The sequence below is a fragment of the Neovison vison genome, chromosome 2, assembly GCF_020171115.1.
Source record: "Neovison vison isolate M4711 chromosome 2, ASM_NN_V1, whole genome shotgun sequence".
In the NCBI taxonomy this organism is placed as follows: domain Eukaryota; kingdom Metazoa; phylum Chordata; class Mammalia; order Carnivora; family Mustelidae; genus Neogale; species Neogale vison.
Window position 1 is genome coordinate 18,175,639 of NC_058092.1, and position 21,350 is coordinate 18,196,988.

The 21,350-nt window shown below is 40.8% G+C and overlaps 1 protein-coding gene across 14 annotated transcripts in view; it reads left to right on the forward strand.

Annotated features, from left to right (window-relative positions):
- Window positions 1-4,324: 4,324 nt before the first annotated feature.
- Window positions 4,325-21,350, forward strand: part of SRRM1 (serine and arginine repetitive matrix 1) — a 31,462-nt gene continuing 14,436 nt past the window's right edge. For 4 of the 14 annotated variants that reach the window (XM_044237445.1, XM_044237449.1, XM_044237446.1 and 1 more), the window contains exons 1-10: window positions 4,325-4,407; window positions 7,024-7,113; window positions 7,376-7,498; window positions 9,605-9,775; window positions 10,899-11,014; window positions 12,309-12,512; window positions 12,991-13,185; window positions 13,468-13,587; window positions 15,375-15,649; window positions 21,119-21,199. In XM_044237445.1, the coding sequence (XP_044093380.1) occupies window positions 4,387-4,407; window positions 7,024-7,113; window positions 7,376-7,498; window positions 9,605-9,775; window positions 10,899-11,014; window positions 12,309-12,512; window positions 12,991-13,185; window positions 13,468-13,587; window positions 15,375-15,649; window positions 21,119-21,199 (1,396 nt within the window). In that variant the 5' untranslated portion in view covers window positions 4,325-4,386. Of the gene's footprint in view, window positions 4,408-4,765; window positions 4,785-7,023; window positions 7,114-7,375; window positions 7,499-9,604; window positions 9,776-10,898; window positions 11,015-12,308; window positions 12,513-12,990; window positions 13,186-13,467; window positions 13,588-15,374; window positions 15,650-21,118; window positions 21,200-21,350 lie in introns of those variants that run through there. The other 10 variants (XM_044237447.1, XM_044237452.1, XM_044237448.1 and 7 more) reach the window with 4 other exon arrangements.

The following is a 21,350-nucleotide window of genomic DNA, read 5'->3' on the forward strand; positions in this document are numbered from 1 at the left end:
AAGCTATTCCAGATTGCTGAGGCACAGAAAGAGTGGGTGATGACTCATGTTTATTGTTTCAAGTTGCGAAATTTGGGGGGTTATTCAGCAACAGATTACAAACACGCTCACCGATGTGCTCAAAGACACCTTCCAGAGCAAAATGCAGCAGCTTTTGTCCATCAGGCATTTTCATTTCAGTTACGGGATTATTTTAGTCCGTAGCTTGCTCAGTAAATTTGTGCTGGGTTTTTGAGATATTTTACGAAGATTGTTATTCTGTTTTATCTAGGAAACACAAAAGCAGAGCTGAAGGAAAGAAGGAAAAGACAGAGATGGATGTGGGGATGAGAACAAAAGTTGTAAGGGGTGAGAGAATTACAAAAAGTGCACTTGCCTAAGGGATAGTTGTGTTAAGACACCGTGACTCTAAAGGACAGAGGATAGTGGCAGCAGGTGGAACACGTCCACCATCAACAGTAATCAACAAGCAATGAGGAAAAGCAGTTGATGACATGGAGAGATCTTGGAATCTGTGCCTGAAGGATGAACAACAAGGTTGGCTGCCCGTTAGCTTTTTGAGCCTCAGGACTTACTTGAGGACTTAAAGACCAGACCTAGCAAAGAGCCACCAGTGGCTCACTGGGGATGGATCCTTGGCTTTAAGACCCATTTTGATCTACACACTGTCAAAATGAGCAGGAGAAGCAAATACCTTCACTGCCAAGGATCCTCCCCTGCACGTATAGGGAGAAGGCTTATCTGCTCAGCAGATTTTTCAATGTGGATACTTCCGGATAGAATAAATGGTTATACTATTTCAAAGAACAGACTCACTCATTAGTAGAAATGCCTTTGGTGACTGATCCTTTTACTCATACACTCATTCAACAAATATTTATTGAGCTCCAAGAATGTGCCAGATACTGTTCTAGACACTAAGGCTTTAATGATGAATAAGAAATTCATGAAGTTTCATTGTTATTTTTAATGGGAGCAAAAACAATAAGCATGTAAGCAAACTAGATAACAATGTCAACTACGATCGAGTGCTGTGTAGAAAAAATAAAGCAAGGTAAGATAGAGTGAGTGGGGAGAGTGTCCAGCTGTTTGCAGAAGACTGGTCAGAAAAGGGCTTGTTTCAGGAAGTGATATTTGAGTCACCTCTCCGTAACTTTAGGTTTACCAACATACAGACAAGAAACTGACTTTGAAACCTAACCTGTTCTTAACTAGACCACATCTGTACTTCAGTGTGGCTGTGGCTTAGAAGTGGAGGATGTGTGCACGGAGAGGATTGGTCCTTGTGAAGAGTCTGAAAGAGGGAGCAGTAAACAAATCATAAGGGATTTTTAAACCACAGTAACTAGCTTAGGCTTTATCTAGAGGACAATGGGGAGCCACAGAAAGGTTTTAAGTTGGGGATCAAAAGGATCAAGATTATTATCTTAGAAAATAACTCTTGAGGGGCGCCTAGTTAAGCATTTGAGTTTGGCTCAGGGCATGATCTCAGGGTCCTGGAATGGAGCCCTGAGTGCGAGTGTGGCTCTACCCTCCGTGGGGAGTCTGCTATCTCTTTCCCTCTGCCCCTCCTGCTGCTCGTGCTCATGCTCTCACTCTCTCAAATAAATAAAACCTTTTTTTAAAAAAGAAAATAACTCTCGATATAGGGTTGAGACATCAACCCTGAAGGAAGGGGAAATGGTTAATAGGTTGTTGCTGCAATGATCCAGATGGCAATCCAAATTAAATTAAAGAGACAATGGAACTAGAAGGCAGGCAACAGAAATGAAAGGCAAGATCTGGTGGTTGTAGAGTATGAAGAAGACAGAAGAATGATGACAGGGAGAAAGGTAGGCTCGTTTATTGAGAATGGGAAACATAGAGGGTTGAGGCAAGTGAAAGAAGATAAATTCAGTTTGGGACATGTTGAGTGTGAGGTGTCTACAGGACATCCCAAGTGATTGTAATAAGAAGTTGCACATAAAGTTCTGGGGCAGAGCTGTGTCTGCGATAAATAGGTTTGGGAGATGAACTGGTCATTGAAACCAAGAAAGGACAGATAGGTCATCTTTTTTGAGTGAAAAGTAAAAGGGGTCAATGACAGAACTTCAAGGAAAGCCAACATTTATGGGATTGGCAGCAAAAGGGTAGAGACAGCAAAGAAAAGATAAAAAACACAATGACTGATCAGAACCAGTGAGAAACATCAGTGAGATGTGGGGCACTGTGATTTCATAGTTCCATCTGGTCAACTCGCATGTTCTGTGGAAGCCAGTCACTTCCCCATCTTTGACCCCCTGACAAAGCTGTTCATTCAACAAATTTCATTGAGCCTCTACTATGTGCCAGACACCGTTCTGCTAGAGACACATCAGTGAGCAAAAAAAGACAAATCCCCTGACTTGAAGGAGTTTACATTGTAGTGTGGGGTACATATAAGAAACAAACATTAAATGGGTGCCTGGGTGGCTCAGTGGGTTAAGCCTCTGCCTTTGGCTAGGGTCATGATGTCAGGGTCCTGGGATTTAGCCCCCCATGGGGCTCTCTGCTCAGCAGGGAGCTTACTCCCCCTGCCCCGCCTGCCTCTCTGCCTACTTGGGATCTCTCTCTGTCAAATAAATAAAATCTTAAAAAAAAAAAAAAAACAAATAGTAAAAATAGGTATTATAGGGTGGTAAATGGTATGAAAAAAAAAAAGTAGATTAAGAGGCATCAGGAGTACAGAGAGGGTGTATAAGCATTTCCAGTGGAACAGGCAGAGTAGACCCCATCGACTTGGTGATACTTAAGCAAAACCTTGAAATTTGCCAGGTATGTATCTGGGGGTAGAGCATTCTAGGCAGAAGGTACAACCAGGGCAAAGGTCTTCAGGCAAGAGCAACCTTAGGAAGTCCAAGCAGTGAGGAGTGTTAGGGTGCTAAGGAGGAAATGAAAGAAGCAGCAGAGGAGCATCAGGTAGAATTTTAGCCTTTGTTGTGGGGAAAAAAGAGGGATTTGGGTTTTGAGCTTAGGAGTGACATGTCTAAGGTTTTCTAATAGGGTCAGTCGGCTGCGTTTAGAACAGATACTGAGTGGCAAGGGCGGAAGCAGGGAGACCAGTTAGGAAGCCGGTGCAGAAATTGAGGCAAAAGATGAGGGCTGTGTGGGTTTCCGGGTAGTCTGGAAGTGGGATGGAAGGGAAAGAAAAGATGAGAATGACATCAAGGCTTGTGTCTTAAACAAAGGAAAAGAAGTAGCCATCAACTTAGGCAGCAGACTGGGAGGAGCAGATGGGTATTCTGGGGTGTGCGGGGAGGGAGGGAGAGAAGGGTAGGAATCAGTTCAGTCCCTGGACTGGTTAAATTTGTGATGTCAATCCAGCCGGACGCTGCCTGTACGAGTTTAAAGGTGGGGAGAGAAGTCTGAGCTAGAGGTCTATGAAGCTGTCGGCATCGAACTGGTACTTAGAGCTTAGAGCCGAGGGGATGAACAAATACACAGGATGGAGTGGGGTGCCTGAAGGAAAGGGAGGAGCGAGCGGGAGTGCCTGCGTGTGTGTGTGGGGGGGGGTGTAACTTTATGAAATATGGCCAGAGGGACACCAGCCTTCGGGCGCTGGGCAGCAATGTGGCGCCATGCATGCGATTTGGAGGCCCTCTGGGCCAGAGCAGGGCGCCGAGAGGGCAGGGCGGCCCACCAGGCCCACGCCCAGGCTCAGGGCCACCATTCTCTCGCCCGCTTCCTGCCCCGCGGCCGAAGCCGAAACTCCTCTCCCAGGCATTTTCAGCTTCCTCCCCCAACGAATGAGCACTGGGAAGATGCGGGCCTGCCCAGGAAACGGCCACAGGGCAGACTTCATTCATACTATACAGCTCGACCGCTTTAGAGTCGAGCTTAATAACTCGTAAAAGCAACACAACCACAACTTTTACGAGGACACGAGAGGCCGGCAGGCTCTCTTCCGCGCGCGAGCCGCCTCGCCCGCGTCACTCTGAGGTAACAGCCTTTCTCTTCAATCGCTCCATGGAACTCCCAGGGCGGGAGGCCTCCTCCACTACGGGTCGAAGGATGGGTCAAGTCACGCTGCGCGAACAAGGCTGATCCAGCGCCACAAAAGGATTCGCAGGGCGGGGCGACCCGACGCCACTCTCTCTTGTTTTCATTGGCTGCGATCGCGAGACTCTCCTCACGGACTGGCTACTTGGGAGCCTCGGAGACCGCAGGAGCCCGCCCCCTTGGGCGCGCGTGCGCACGCGTGGCGGGTGCTCACCTCACTGAGCAGGCGCGGCCTCGTGTCGGCTGAAGGGGCGGGTGGAGCGGCGCGCGTTGCGTCCCGGCGCTCGGCTTTCCCTGTCGGTCCCGCCCTCCGTCGCGGCGGCGCGGTGTATCTTGGGATAGGGAGCGATCTCCGAGCGAGGCAGCAAGATGGACGCGGGATTCTTCCGCGTAAGTAGAAGCGCGGGGATCTGGGGTGAGGTGAGGGGCTCATCGGTGAGGCCCAGCAGGGGGCCTAAACTCGGGACGGTGTGGTCAGCGAGGGGAGGCTTCGAATATTCTGATGATATTCCGTGCCAGCGGACGCTCCCCCCTGCCCTGCGGCGGAGACCGGTGCGCCCCTGCGCAGTCTCCTCCTCCGGGATCGTCCCCCCTACGCGGCAGCGACGGTCGCCGGAAAATGGCGGCGGGAATGGGCCGGAGCGGTACCCCGCCGCCCGCCTGCCTGGTGGGGCCTGCAGGCCGAGCTGCGCGCGCCGCCGGGTCCTGGGGCCTAGTTGGGCCGCGAGGAGGAAGTCCCTGAGGGGAGGCCGAAGGGAAGCCCTGAGGTGACTGGCGGCGGGAGGATCCTGGAGAGTACGGTTTTGGGGGTACCGCCCAGGAGAGCGTGTGAGGGAGGACAGGAAACGGCGTTCAGCGGCTTTTCTTGAGAGAGCAGCGCCGATTCTCCCCCCTCCCCCGTTCTCCCTCCTGGTCCTAAGTCTTTGCGAAGGCGCGGGGTCAGAGTTCGCGGGAACTCCCGCCCAATTTAATATTCCTTTAGGGAGGGGAACTCGGATAATAGGTAGTTGGAATGTTTGAATCTGAGACTCTCTAAGGGCAACGGGTGCAACACAAAGTGTGCACGTGTATAGGGGCCGGGACAAGGGGGGGGATCAACTCCTTACCGCAAACCGGTGTCTCCCCCGCCCCCCGCTTGTTTTACTCTTTTGAAGTCCACTGGAGGAAAGGGGCCTCTTACCTAGGTTCTCCCCGGGCTGCGCGCCCAGCACCTGCAGGCGTCGAAGCTGGTGCTCAGGGCCCAGAGTTTCTCAGGCTGGGACTGCTGGAACCTGTTCGTGCCATATTCCGCTCCTGTAGGAAATGATTACCTCGTAGAGATTTAGGTGGGTGGGAAGTGACACTAAGGACTAGAGTTTGCAAATGCTTTTGATGCAGACGGACCGCATAGAGAGACCAGTGGTTTTGGTAGAAATTTATACTTTATGTAACGTTGGTTGGCTCTTTACACTCCCTGGAGCATATAATTCTCAGTTTGCGTGTTTTTCAAGGGAAAGTTGGAAGACGGGGAAGACCAAGACTTTTTAAAGAACATAATTCTTGCCATTCTAAAGCTAATATTGAAATTCTTTAATTGAATTTAATTGTGCCAACTTATTTTTCACCAAAAGTGGCCAGATTATTCTAAGCACCTACTTAAAATAAGCAATGTTTGTTCCTATCCTTTGCAAATGATACTGTAGTTATTTCTGTAATGATAGTTTCAATTGAGAGTTTATCAGATTTTCATTCTGTTGATGAATTCGTTTTCTAGTTTCCATCAAAATATTTTGTAGTGAGTACTCAATAGTCCCATGATCCAAATGTAGTATTTTGACACAAAGGCCTATTTTTAAATTTTTGTTGGCGGTTATTTCTGATGGAAAGGAGTCCATAGAAAAAAAGGTGGTCAATAAAATTTTATAATAACATTTGCTTTTGGTGTTAGTAAAAACTTGGAAGCAAAGGGTGCGTGTTTTTATATGCTACCTATAATTGCGTAGAGGAGTTTACTGGATTTAAACTCCCAAGTTAAAAGAATTTGGGGAGTTACCTTGTTAGTACAGCCAGCCAGATAGTAAACTGAATTTTTCAGTCCAGATAGAAATGATAGCTTTCACTTGTTGAATTTCTGCCATATGCGAGTTACTTTACATACGTTATTTTTGAGATACGCAACCCTTGCAAAGTAGATTTTGGCAAGTAAGGAAATGTTCTCAAAGAGGTTAAGGAACTTCTTTTGAATTATATGGCTGAAGTAGTGGCAGAATTGGGGTTCTAATCCAGGTTCTTGATCATTTTCCAAGGGACATTGGCCAGTTTAGTGCAGTCAGTAGATTTCACATCATGTAGCCATTTATTTTTGTTTGGTCCAGTTGGAATGGCCAAATAAATGCAGACTAATTAGCGATCACTTAATGGTCTCAAATAGTATTTGTAAGCCCTTGTTTTTCCAAAGTTATTGCTGAAATTGAGTGAGTTAATTAAGGTAAACCTGTATTTTTCATGCATTCCAAGTTCTTAAAGTTGTGAAAACAGTCCTAGGGTGATTTTCTTTTTTCCCTTTCACCCTGTTTATACGTGTTGCCACAGTAATTCTGTGAGCATGCTTGGTTGTCACAAGAGGATGAAATTTAATGGTCTTGTTTGGAAGTACATATTTAGTAAATATTTCAGCGTTCTTATTTATACAAAAAACCTTAGAAGTCTTTTAACTTAGAAAAAGGTTTAAAAAGATACACATCAAACTTTTTTGTGGGGGAGGTGCTAACTTTATGTTATAAACAGCTTGATTTGTTATAAACAGGTTGATTTGTTACAGTGAACTTGTATTTTAAAATACAGTCAAGTTTTTTAAATGTCAGCTTCGTTGGGAAAAGAGTATACATTCTACTCTGTTTGTTAGCTGTGGTGTTTTTATTTACTTGATCACTCTTTTCTTCTGTAAAGGTCATAGCCATCATTAGCTGCTAAAAAGTAAGCATTTAACTTTGAACTCTTAATTAAAATGTGTTTCTTTTTCTGCAGGGAACAAGTGCAGAGCAGGATAATCGGTTCAGCAATAAACAGAAGAAGCTACTGAAGCAGCTGAAATTTGCAGAATGCCTAGAAAAAAAGGTATTCTGGATAAAATTGTTTTTGCACCTTTTATGGCACAGTTGATTCAGACATTTTGGGACTGTTTTAATTAAACATTTTCCACTTTTTAGCAACAGTGCATACAGATTAGCATAACCACACAAGAATGAGCCATTTTGTACCATGCTACATCAAAAAATTTCATAAGTTGAAAAGGAATTTGGTTGGACAGAATTCTTAAGTGAGCTTTCTTTTAGAATTATGAACCTTGTACTCAAGAATTTCTTGCATGTTTTATCAGGTGGACATGAGCAAAGTAAATTTGGAGGTTATAAAGCCTTGGATAACAAAACGAGTAACGGAAATCCTTGGGTTTGAAGATGATGTTGTGATTGAGTTTATATTCAACCAGCTGGAAGTGAAGGTAATAATATACAAATGGCTCTTCTGAATATGTGACATAATTTTGTGAATCTATGGAAACGATTTTTCTATGGAGTACAAATATAGGAGGGTTATTTTACAATGTTTGTTGTGAAAAGAATTCACTTTGTAAACAACTATTAAGCCTGGAAGTTTAGTGAAGGTACATAGTTTTGAAAGCTACACAGGTGAAAAATCAAACTTATTGTTTGTAATTTTGCTGTTACATGTTAAGTTACTTTGACAGCAATTTTCTAATGATAATGTGATTTATGATTTAAAAGGCCTGAACCAAAATGGAAGTTATTCCTTGCGTCTGAAGTATAGCACCATCACCTTATTAGGTCACAGCAGAGTGAGTGTCCCAATGTCGCTCTGACCCAACTCCCTTGATGATGCAGTGTGTGTTTGGAGGTGAGTTGTGTAAAGTGGCCGAACATCAACAACAACAACAAAAAAAAACACAGGAAAGAGCAATTGGGTAAATCTATACACTGCTCTTTAAAAATACTATTATGAGATGGACGTTTATGTGAAGCATGAGGGGCAATTCTGATTTGATTGGATATTGTTTTTAAAATAATCAAGTAACTGAAGTCTTTAGTTGTAGCTGCATGTCAGCTGGTCATCAATTAACATTTTAGGCAGATTTTTTGTTTACATTATGCTTAAACTTCAGACTGAAATAAATTGGAAGCATTATTAGAGACAGTTAATATAGTTATTCCTTTCTTCTTCATTCATGAGATAATATGATGATAGAATTAATGTTTAGAAACAGTTTTATTATGAGATAGTTTGTTATTTTGCCACATCAACCCAAAGGATAGTAAGATGTACCATATGACCTTTTGGCAAATATACCAATGTGAATTTACCTCTACATTAATCCTTTTCCCAAAGAGTTCGCCCTTGTGTTTTGACAGAACAGTTGGCATTTCAACTGATAAGGTATTTCTATTTTTAAAATAATTTGGTAATTACATTTGAGTATTTTTAAAGATTAATTTTAAGAAAGCACTTCCTATAAAATGTATACATTTTACTTAGAAAACCAGGAACGTGGGAAACCGTTTTTAAAATATTCAAGATAGATTTTATTGGAGAAATGCTTTACTGATTTGTATTTTAGTGCTTTTTTAAAACCTAAGTATCTGGTAGTATTCCCCTTGTAGTGAGCATGAGATTAAAGTTTAGAACTTTTTTAAACAATCTTTTCTTTTTTTGTGGTTGTGTACTCATTATTGCTTGTTCGTCTTTTGCAATTTAGATAAATGATATAACATTAAACTCAAGGTGGTTGAGTTGCAGTAGGGAGTCGGAAGCAAGCCAAGGGAACATCTTTCTCTACAGGGGACTTGGCGATTCCAAACCCCCAAGGTTCCAAGAAGAAACTGAAGACACCTGGAATCTGTACTTGCTTTGTGCTATTGAGCTGTGCTTGTTATATGGACCTTGTTGCTTGAACAACAGATTTAGCATTTAAAAACCCAGTTATTTTTGAGAAAACTTGACCTCTTAGCCCTTTGTGGACAGTTGAGAATTTCAGGCATTGTTAAAATAGATTTTCCTTATGTAGAATTCAGGCTTTCAGCTTAGTCTTCAAAAGTTACAGAGTGCATGCATAACCTTGTTAGTTTTCATAACTGGATGGTAGATATTTTATAGAAAGCTGTTTCATAGTGTTAGAGAAGTGAACAGTTTATGTACTTTTTCAGTTTCTCATTGGGGGAAATTTCCCAGGCAAGCAAACGTTTTCCTTGATAGTAAATACAGCACTTTGTGGATGTTCATGATGGTTTTTAAAGTTAGTAAACATAAGACCCACTAACAGCCACATAGTCTAAAAATACTTAGGAAATCCACAGAGGATTAACAGGCTGCTCTGATGCTTTTGGTAGAGTGAGAGAGAGAATTTGGTAATTGTACTAGAGATTATATTGCTGAAAAGCTGTTAGGGAGAACTATTTTTTTTAAATAGTAAAGAATATATATGTATTTAAGCCCCTATGGTAGACTTAAAAAATACTAATTTAATGAGTTTTAGGTTGGTTGGTTGGCTTGTTTTGAAGTAACCTGTTTCTCTTCCTGTCATGTCTTTTTGCAGAATCCAGACTCCAAAATGATGCAAATCAACCTGACTGGGTTTTTGAATGGAAAAAATGCTAGAGAATTTATGGGAGAACTGTGGCCCCTCCTCTTAAGTGCACAAGAAAACATCGCTGGAATCCCTTCTGCTTTTCTAGAACTGAAGAAAGAAGAAATAAAACAGAGACAAGTAATAGCCTTTTTACTTTTCTGTAATGTTGAGAGAGAGACACTTTTAAATTTTATATGGCTTAGAGCTAGGATCAGCATGTTGTTCTGCTTTGCTGTAATATATTCAAACATACACTTTGATTCTCCACTCCTTCCACCGAACCCCAACCCAGACATTGAGTTGAAAATGTCATTTTCCAGGGTTCCTGGGAGGCTCAGTTGGTTGAGCATCCCAGCTCTTGGTTTTGGCTCAGGTCATGAGCTCATGGTCATGGGATCCAGCCCAGTGGGGTTCCGTGTGCAGCAGAGTATCTGCTTCTCTCCCTCACCATCTCCCTCTGCTCTTTCTTCTCCATGTGTATGAGCCTGCTTTCTCTCCCTGGAATAAGTAAAAGCTTTCAATAAAATGTCATTTTTCCAGAGCCCAGTAATTGGGCAAATACATTTTTTTTTTAAACATTTTGTCAGAAAGAGAGCGAGTAATGCACCTCTGGGCGCACAGTGGAGAGTGGCAGGAAGAGGGAATGACAGACAGAGGGAGAAGCAGACTCCCCAGTTAGCAAGTAGCCCTATGCGGGACTCCTTCCCAGGAGCCTGGGATCATGATGAGAGCTGAAGGTGGACGCTTAACTGACTGAGCCACATAGGCGCCTGATAAATTTTTTCTTAATATGTGCATACTTCTAGCTCAGAAGAAAATTTGAACTTTAATAACAGTGTAAAAGGTAAGAACAGGTTCTTCACATGAGCAGTGTATATTAAATCACCAAAGAGTAAGATGAAAGTGAAAAAAAAATTTTTTTAAAGATTTCATTTGTTTAAGAGTGAGAGAGAGAGCATGAGAGGGGAGAAGGTCAGAGGGAGAAAACAGACTCCCTGTGGAGCTGGGAACCTGATGTGGGACTTGATTCTGGGACCCCAGGATCACGGCCTGAGCCGAAGGCAGTGGCTTTACCAACTGAGCCACCCAGGTGCACCGAAAATGATTTTTTTTTAAGTAAACTTAAGAATAGTCTTGTTGAAAAGCAGAGGCCAATGAAGTGATTTATAGCATTGGTATTTATCAGGGGTGTAAAGTCTTCAGTTTGTTTGTTGATCTCAAATATTCAGCTGTGTTTACTTTGAAAACTTGATCATTGCAGATTGAACAAGAAAAGTTGGCTTCTATGAAAAAGCAAGATGAAGACAAGGATAAGAGGGATAAGGAAGAAAAAGAAAGCAGCAGAGAAAAAAGGGAGAGGTCTCGAAGCCCAAGAAGGTATGATTCAACACACATATACCTAATGTTATGCAAACATTAGGTATGTTAGTAAAGTTAGTATTCTGTGTCTAGAAAGTTCCATAGTTAAAAAGGAAGCTAATAGCACTATTCAGAGAATTTCTTCCATTTTCTACAATTTTCACGGTGGACTAAGGCTTGTTTGTGGGCTAAAATACCTGTTTTGTTTGAGATTGATCCTTTGATGATAATTATCTCTAAAGTCCTGGTGAATTATACAAGTCTTAATTCTTAAATCATAGTCTAGACTTGCCTTCCATATTGGATTTGTTTAAATATGGCATTTAATTGTTTTAATCTATTCTACTTCTTTTCTTTCCTTTTTATTAGAAATCTGTGCCCATTAGCTATTCATATTATACTTGCCTAATTCCCTGTTCTGCTTTTCTTAGATGGTTGTATTGAACCCAAAACAGATCATTTATTTGTTTTCTTCTTCCAATGAGGCTATGGTTAGGTTTCCATTTTTAAACCCACGACTCAGCTTCTACTGTATTTGTGGTGAAAGGTGAGAATTCTACTAGGCTTTTCATTGTTAGAGTTCTGGTAATTTTTTTGCATAAATCTTTTGAATTAGTAAAGGGAGGAGGAAATTTCTTTGTTTATTTTAATTTGTATATTTGATATTAAAACCTCCTTTTCAGGGAAGAAGTACTGTTTCTAGAGTTAAGCACATCACTCTGATAACTACTTGGCTATTGATGAACCAGATTTGCTGTTTGATAGCAAGTTAGGGAAGCAATTGTAAAGGAAAGGGGACTTCTCCTTTTTCAAAAAGGCTCCATAGGTTTGATGTATTTCTCTTCTCTTCCAAAGAGCCCATTACTTTAATTGTACTATTCATTTTTCTGGAATTCCTAGACTACCTGACAGACTCTGTGGTGGGAGCTGTCTGCATCTAAGCTGTTTGGGTTTGCGTTGTTATCATGGAATATCTCTTTACTTTCAAGCATCCTCTTCCTCTGAAAAGTAGGTCTTTGGTCTCCTCATATCTGGGAATGATTAAGAATCTAAATCTAGAGTCCTAGGTCAATGCTTTCCTCTTAAAACTGGAATACCAGAAAATGTTGTTACCCTTTGTTTGTTTGCCTTTCTGGTTTTCTTTTGGCCCTTCCCCTGTTAAGTAGAGATGACAGGATACCTTATTTTTATAAAGAATTTCTCAGGTATAAAGAGCAGTGTTGTATTTAAAAAGATTAATTCTCATTTTCCCCTTTGACCCTCTCCCAATCCACATGATACAAAAACCTTAAAAACATTACTTTCATCCTAGACGCAAATCCAGATCTCCTTCCCCTAGAAGACGATCTTCCCCTGTCAGGAGAGAGAGAAAGCGCAGTCATTCTCGATCTCCCCGTCACAGAACCAAGAGCCGGAGTCCTTCCCCTGCTCCAGAAAAGAAGGAAAAAACTCCAGAGCTCCCAGAACCATCAGTGAAAGTAAAAGAACCTTCAGTACAAGAGGCCACTTCTACTAGGCAAGTACATAAAAATTCATTTATAAGTATCACAGTTTTAGGCTATTGCTCACTGACTGCCAATAGAATAGCTCTGAGTTACAAATACAGAATCACTTGATTATTTCCTTTTTATATTTTTTAAATCAAAATCAGCTTTTTGAAAAGATTCTAGCTGTACAGGAAAGTTTAGTAAAGGACCCTAAAGATGACCAGTGCTATTGGCTGGTTGTATTGTTTCTTGAGATTTTATATATTGTGAGTTGCTTTTTTTCCCCAATACTGTGGACAACTGTATACTCTTAAAAATGTATGTGGTTAGAATTGTTGGTTGCTCTTTAACTTTCACTGATGTGTATATATCTTTTTGGAGCTAAGGAGAAGTCTTCATGGATTTTGAAAACATTTTAAAGAGAAAAATAACTTACTACATCATTGTATTACGACTTGGGAGTCTGAACTGCAGAAGGGAAAACAATCAGCTTTTTTTTTTCTACAGTGACATCCTGAAAGTTCCCAAACCTGAACCTGTACCAGAGCCTAAAGAACCTTCTCCAGAGAAAAATTCCAAAAAAGAAAAGGAGAAGGAGAAGACCCGACCCAGATCTCGGTCACGTTCCAAATCAAGATCCCGGACACGGTCTCGCTCTCCTTCTCATACTCGACCTAGACGACGTCATAGATCCCGATCAAGGTGAGCTTCAGGATTGATACAGATCTTGGGTTTTACATGCTACTTTCTGGGTAGAATTAGATAAGTAATTTCAGAGCAAGAGAGAGCATTTAGTACAAATGTTATTCTTTGGACCTACAGAGAGAATTTGAGGACATTTTCTGTGCACCATAAAAATCTCTACATAAATGGAAAACTGTATGCCTTGAAGTCCATTTTAAAAATACAGCTGTTGAGAAAGCTGTCAAGGAATTCTTCCCTTGTTCTCGTTTATTCAGGCTCTAATTCTGTTTGTTATGGCAGGTCATACTCACCTAGAAGGAGGCCAAGTCCGAGAAGGCGGCCATCTCCTCGAAGAAGAACCCCACCAAGACGAATGCCACCTCCACCCAGGCATAGAAGGAGTAGATCTCCAGTGAGACGGTGAGGGCTTTCTTTTTTCTTGTTCTTTTCCCTTTCTTTCCTTTTCTTTTTTTCTTTTTAAATTTGGAAGTGTCAGTAAATGAAAGTGCACCGCATTTGCTTTAGGCTAGTAGTGTTTGAATTAATGTCCCTATGGAATAAAAAGCTCGTGAGTGATACTAGGTGATGCCTTCGAAAGAGCCTCTCCTTTGAGGTTTAATTGCCACAAAAAAATAATGCAGTGTTGGGGGAAAACAAATGACCATTTTACTGATACTTTGTGTTAACTTACCTTTTAGACTCCAAGATCTCCTAGGGATGAGGGAATTTGCCACCCTCCCTCTTCCTTTGGTTTTTCGTTATCACTGGCTTTTGAAAAGCAGATGACCACAGAGTCATTAAGCTACTTTTAGCCAATATTAAAATAACCCTTTTGCAATTATGTTTTTGCTTTAAATGTCTTCTTTCTCATAAAAACGAGTGTTTACAAAATTTCAAACAAATAACAAAGGGAACGTTACCATCTCGTGGATATAGCCAATTTTTAGCAGTTTGAGGTCTAGGTATTATTGAAGAGATTAGACATAGAAGTAACCCTGACAGTACGAATGTTCTGTGTTTAAAGATCATTTTAAAATTGGCATGAGGAAAAATGTTTGTATCTGTCCCTTTTAGCAATTCTGCCCAAAGTGGAGGCCTGGTGCACTGGTAGCAGAGTTTTGAGCCTTCTTTACCTCCTTGGAAGGAGCTGTGATGATTGTGCTTCAGACTATACTTAGCATGGAAGTTTTTGTATTTGAGTCTTTGAGATTTTTACAGGGGTATGAATCTCTTGGAAATAACAGAGGAGAAATAATGAGCTCCATGATTTTTTGTTTCTGCAATCAGGTTTTTCAGAGTCCCGTATTTTTTTAAAAGATAACATTTGGGGAGGGCGTTGTTATGATACAGTGAAACATTTTTATGACTACTGCTAAAAATGATAGACTTGGTTTTTAACTATTGACGGACTAACGGCGTAAATGGTCAGTTGATTTAGCCATCACGCTTTTCTAAAATTGGTTATTTTTTAGGAGAAAAGTAATGCTGGTGCTTTCTAATACAAGATTAGTGGAAACAGCTATTTCTTTTATTGGAGTTTTGCAAACAGCGTGTTTTAATTGTGCTTATTGAGCCATTTAGCAGTCAAAATATTTTGCAGATTGTGTAAGATTCCCTTTCAGCCAGTTTTTATCTCACACTTAAGGTAGGGTTTCCTTTTTTTCAGGTTCTCAGGAATTCTTCCGCCAAAGGTGAATTCTGCAGGTACACATAATTGCAACAGAACTTACCACAAATTTGCCGCAGAATTCGAGAGGCCCCTGCTTCTAAGTTTATGTAGCTAAATGAATTCCTAACCCTGCTGCACATGTTTTTTTTAAAAAATGCAACCTAAAGGTTGTTTGACATTGTGCTATTAAATGGAAAATACTTTGCCACCCAAATTTTGAATGCAAACTCCAAACAGTGGTGATTTTCCTAAGGAAGGAAGAGACTAGCACTCAGCGTGACATTTTATAACTGGAAAGACAACTCAGATGGAAGCGCTTACCAGAATAAGTTACCCACATTTAGTCTCAGAACTAGCTGTTTCCTGTCCTAGGTTGTGGTTTTATTTCCCATTTTTTTTTTAAACTTACTTATATGCTTAGCTACATAAACTCAAAAGTTGGATAAAAATAGCTGTATTTTTGTGTAAACTGTACACAACCTATAAGGTCATTTTTGACAAATATGCAGTTAATGAATGTGAATACTTTATTCCACAGAAGAAGGCGTTCATCAGCATCCTTGTCTGGAAGTAGCTCATCATCCTCTTCGTCTCGTTCCCGGTCACCGCCAAAGAAGCCTCCTAAGAGGACATCCAGCCCCCCTCGAAAAACTCGTAGGTTATCTCCTTCAGCGAGTCCTCCCAGGCGAAGGCATAGGCCATCACCTCCAGCAACTCCACCGCCAAAAACTCGTCATTCCCCAACACCCCAGCAGTCAAACCGTACAAGAAAAAGTCGTGTTTCTGTCTCTCCAGGGAGAACTTCAGGTAAAGGTAAAAATCAGAAGCATAAAAATAGTATGTTCATTTGTTCTTCATTTGGCTACAAAGTGCCCAGTCAGTTGTTGCTGCCCCTTCTCCCTTCAGAGTGTGAAGTAGCTGGGTAATATTTGTGTATGTGATACTCTTTGTAAATTTGCTTATCACCTTTTCTTTCCTGCTTTAAGTTCTTGGGGTTTGTTGAAATAGCTTACGTGTATGCTTTAAGTTCTTGGGGTTTGTTGAAATAGCTTACGTGTAAATGTGTTTCGTTTTTAGCAGTTGCCCTCTGGCAGCAAGTAGGTGGAGAAATACATGACCTGCCCGTGGGCTGAGTTGGGGTGACTTATCAAAGTTTGTGTTGTCATGTTAAGGGATCATTTTATTACTATGAGACTAGTTAGCTTTTTTTTCCCTGAAGATTTTTTTGTTTGATATCTTACTTGAGAACTTCATATTCTGTTTTAATTCTTTCTTGGCCACATAGGGAAGAACAAGGTGTCCTCTTAAAAGCTGATTTGTTTTTTAGTTTAGGCTCTAGGCAGGGTTCTTCTGAGTGTTGTCCTTGGTTTATTCTGCAGATGGATTTCTGAGGAATTTATGATCTGTGATCCTGCCAGGCAAGTAGAATGTGTACTGGTCTGAGTGAGGGTTGTGGCATATTGGGAGCTATTCCTTTAGCATAAATACACAATGAGAAAAGCAGTAGGATCTGTTTGCATTGGGCCTCTGGTGTATGGGCTGAGATGATAGCCTAAAGGGTGAGTAGTGGGGGAGAGGAAATCCTGAAAGCTGCTGTAGAAATTGGTTTTTGAGAAGCAGTCTGTAGGTTGAGCTGTACCGGGCTTGTTCTGATCACATCTAAATTTTTAGGTTAGAAAAAGAAAATGGGGATGGGCACAGTTTTGACTGTTTATTGAGGTATAGAGAAGCCATCAGAGTGTTGGGATACTGGCAGATAAGGCTAATTTGTAAAGAGTAATATGTAGATTATTTTCTGAACTTTAACAATTTAATGTAGTGACTGTATCATTAAATATAGCTGGATGACGTTTGGGTCTTCCAGGTTCAGACTTTAAGTATGGGAGGGGGCCTTACGGTCGCTTACTTTCATAACCTCCTGTCCTTCTGTTCAAAATTAGGACAACTTCAGTAGTTTCCAGCCACCATGTCCAAATCTGATGCCCACTTCCTAACCATTGTTTTCTATTTCTATGAGGTAGTTTGCATTTCTGATCCCCCCCCCCTTATCTGGAGCCAGAAAGCTAGTAAAAAAATACTACAGAAGTTCCGACCTTTTATTTTACAAAAACACATCGTTAGGATTTTTCTATTTGCATTATAGCCAAAGAGTAAATAAAATTATCTGAACAGGAGGACTGAATCTTTGTTAAAATAGATTGCTAAGAATTAAGTTTTTTCAGAGTGTACCCAGGCACCAACCTCTTGGATTCTGATATATTGTCAAGGGGAGTGGGCCACTGCTTTCAAAAAATAAAAGTCACAGTGGATATGCGCTTAGGAGAGAAATAAGTCATGGTAGAAGACAAAGACCTAGTTATATACCTATGGATTCTGGGACAGGTCTTCCAGGTCCAAACAAAACACAGCCAAAGAGGTGCACTGTGGGCAATATACAGAGACTGCCTTGTGTCTGCTGAAGCTGAATTTGGCTTTAACTACTTGGAAATAACATTTTATAGTAAAATGATCCCAGTCCTGTGTGATGAAATTTCAGAAGTAGAACAGACTTTAGAGACTGTCATCAAGAAACCGGTTCTCAGGTTAAGTGATTTGGTCAAGGTCAACCAGCCAAGACTAAAATTTGGGTTCTCATTTTCCAGTAGAAAAGTGTATGCAGACCTTGCCCAACTTTCCTACCCCAGAATGTTGTTGTGATGGCTAGAGGTGGGAGATGGAGGGCAGGGTGAAGTTCTTTAGTTTCTGTACCGTGATGTGATTTCAGAAATTCCTTTTTACGATACTCCATGACTAATAAGATCAGTGACGCCATTGAAGTATAATAGCTTTTACTTGTATATTTCATGTAGTAGTTATCAGGACTTTTTTTTTTTTTTAAGGATTTTATTTATTTATTTGAGAGAGAGACAGTGAGAGAGAGCATGAGCGAGGAGAAGGTCAGAGAGAGAAGCAGACTCCCCATGGAGCTGGGAGCCCGATGTGGGACTCCATCCCGGGACTCCAGGATCATGACCTGAGCCGAAGGCAGTCGTCCAACCTACTGAGCCACCCAGGCGCCCCTCAGTCAGGACTTTTAATATTGGGCAAATGGAGTAGGAAGGATACAGGGAAAGTGTTTGGGGGAATTTAGAGGTAAATAATTTGGAGCATACTGTACATTCTCATCTGAAAGGATCTTCAGGAAGCATCTTATAATCAGTGGCATGTTAGTTAAATTGGCATTATCTTAGTACACAAAGTAGTGCTTTGAAATCAGTAGGATATTTAATGAAGTATGTTTACAGAGGATCTATGCCTATTAAAGTTTTAGGATAGATCAGTTTCATCCTATAAATTGCATTCTGTAGATGATGATTTCACCAATTCTGGTAACAGTGATTTATCTTTATAAGTGATCATTTTGACAAGTCTGGGAGATTAATAATTAATAGGAATACTGAAGTAAATTTAAAATTCTGTTTTTTTATTTAGAAGATTCTGACTTTATGCTAGAATGATTTTGCCCTTTGAATGCTAAAAATAAAACATTAACATAATAAACTAAACTCTAATCTAGATAAACACATTCGGATGAAATATTAACTCTGTTAATACTACAATTCAATCATATTAAACCAGCGTAGGGGTATATATTATATACTTGTTCTAAGAGTATGAATGTTCTGACAGTAGACTATAGCTAAACCATTCATGAGAGATTGGATCAAGATAAAGTTGCAAATGCATATTTCTGTAAGGAAAAACATGTTTGTTCTAGTTCAGTCGTGTTTATTCAGTTGGCATTTGTCAACTCTCTTGTAAACATAGCCGCATTTTTAATGTCTCTTAGAGGTAAATGCATTCTGACATTGAGGCGGCTTCCAAACACATTTTGGAACCCAGTTCTTTTATGTGGTAACTTGGGCATGTGGGGTGTATAGATAACTGGATGCCTCTGATAACTTTTCAAGAATTGAAGATTAACTATTACTTTAAAGTGCAGAGTACTTACCAGAAAAATAGCCTCAACTCCTTTATAGTTTAAAAGCATTTGTATTTTATTTCTTTTGAATTTGTTAAAATACAAGGGTTGGGTTTTTTTTAAAGATTTTATTTATTTATTTGACAGATAGATCACAGGTAGGCAGAGAGGCAGGCAGAGAGAGAGAGAGGAGGAAGCAGGCTCCCTGCCAAGCAGAGAGCCCGATGCGGGGCTCGATCCCAGGACCCTGAGATCAGGACCTGAGCTGAAGGCAGAGGCTTTAACCCACTGAGCCACCCAGGCGCCCCTAAAATACAAGTTTTTTTTTTTAAAGATTTTATTTTATTTATTTGAGAGAGAGACAGTGAGAGAGAGCACGAGCGAGGAGAAGGTCAGAGAGCAAAGCAGACTCCCCATGGGGCTGGGAACCTGACGTGGGACTCGATCCCGGGACTCCAGGATCACGCCCTGAGCTGAAGGCAGTCGTCCAACCAACTGCGCCACCCAGGCGTCCCAAAATACAAGTTTTAAATGCAGTTTTGCTGCCATATTTCATGGTAACTAATTAGGATTTAACCGTTTTTTACCAAATCCAGTGCTAAGTCAAAAATGGTTATCGGGTAGAAACATTAATAAAATGCAGTTCATTTAAAAAGGTGCCTGGGTGGCTTAGTTAAGCATCATACTCTTGATTGGGCTCAGATCCTGATCCTCAGGGTTGTGAGATCAAGCTGTTCCTTGGTCTCTGTGCTCAGCAGGGAGTCTACTTGTGATTCTCTCCCTCTGCCCCACCCCTCCTTGCTTGTTCTCAGGCACTCTCTCAAATCTCCAAAAAAAAAGAAAGAAAGAAAAGTATTGTAAATTCTTCATTTTGACTACTTTAGCAAAGATGAGATTTCTGTTTTAGATCACTAGCTCTCTAAAGTTACTGTCCCTTAGAATAAGCCTTTACAGAATTCTGAGTACAAGAGTGTGTTAAAAGAAATGTATCTATACTCTGGGTCAACATTCCGTGGTATTTGCTTTAATCAGACAAAGCAGATAAATAAGGATCCTTGGGATCATATTGGCTTCAAATTTAGTTCTTAGCAGCATGGTCTTAGATGATGTTTCAAGTTAATTGTATGGTAAGATCAATGGTTATATCTGTATATACTTTGATTTGAGTTGAAGCAGTAGATAGATATTATAAATAGAGCTGGTTAATTGATGGAAATTAAAGCCTGTGCTCTAGAAATAGTCTTGGGTTCAGATCCTAGTTCACTTTAATTATCTATTTGATTTTAGTTGAAGTTACTTTTTTTTTTTTTTTTAAGATTTTATTTATTTATTTGACAGAGATCACAAGTAGGCAGAGAGGCAGTTGCGGGGGTGGGGGAGCAGGCTCCAGCTGAGCAGAAAGACCAAGGATACAGGGAAAGTGGGGCTCAATCCCAGGACCCCGGGATTATGACCTGAGCTGAAGGCTGAGGCTTTAACCCACTGAGCCCTGAAGTTACTTTTTAAGCCTCAGATTTCTCCTCCTTTAAAATGGGGGGTAATACTATCAACAATGCTTAGTGCTGCTTGCTAATACAGCAAGCATACAAAAGACAGTTGTCTTAATTTTTCCATGTAATTTGGAAAAGAGAAGCTGGGTAATTCATAAGGTGCTCACAGCTCTGCTACTACCTTCGATGTATTTCTGAGCTGCTACCCCTGCCTTCCCCTGCTTTTTTAAGCCTTGAAAAAATCCAGCCTTAGTGTTTAATTATTTTTCCTGCTGTGAGGGATTACTTTTTTGTGGGTAGTTTAAATCTCTCATGTTATGATGAAGATTGTATTGGTACAGAAAGATTCTTTAGTATCTTGGTGGCTAACTCATTCCTCTTCTCCAGAACAAATCTCTTTTTCTGAAGATTTCATCAGATCTATTTCTTAACCATTTATCAGTTTTACAACTTTTCTGAACCCAGGTATGGTTGCATGCTTGGAAGCTCTGTGCTGTTGAGGCCTCTGTAGTTGAGTGGTTTTTACATTGTGGGGTAGCACCTAGAGGTTTACTGAGTCGAATGTTACCCATGTCTTCTACACAGAGCTGCTGCTACGAAATAGCAACTCCCAGTTTCTCTTAACTGGTTTCTCTTGGGAGAAATTATCTGTATGACTAAAAAGTCATTATAGGACTTTTCAAGGCTTTCGCCAAACATTTAACTTATAAGCATAGTCACACCTGTTGTACCATTAAGACATGGTCTTGTGTGGTTTTGTTTGTTGTTTTGTTCTGCTTTCCTATGTATGAAAATGTGTGGTTTTTTTTTTTTTTTTTTTCTTATTTTTAGTGACAAAACATAAAGGTACTGAGAAAAGAGAGTCCCCTTCACCAGCACCTAAGCCTAGAAAAGTAGAGTTATCTGAATCGGGTAAGTTTTCGTGGTTTTTTTTATTAAACTTAATTAGGTTCTTTGCACATTGCTTCATCCCCCCTGGTGAAAGTCAGAAGGATATGACTTAGTGGTTAATAGCCACGGCTTTAAAGTGAGACCAGCCTGGTTTGAATACCCACCTTTAGTG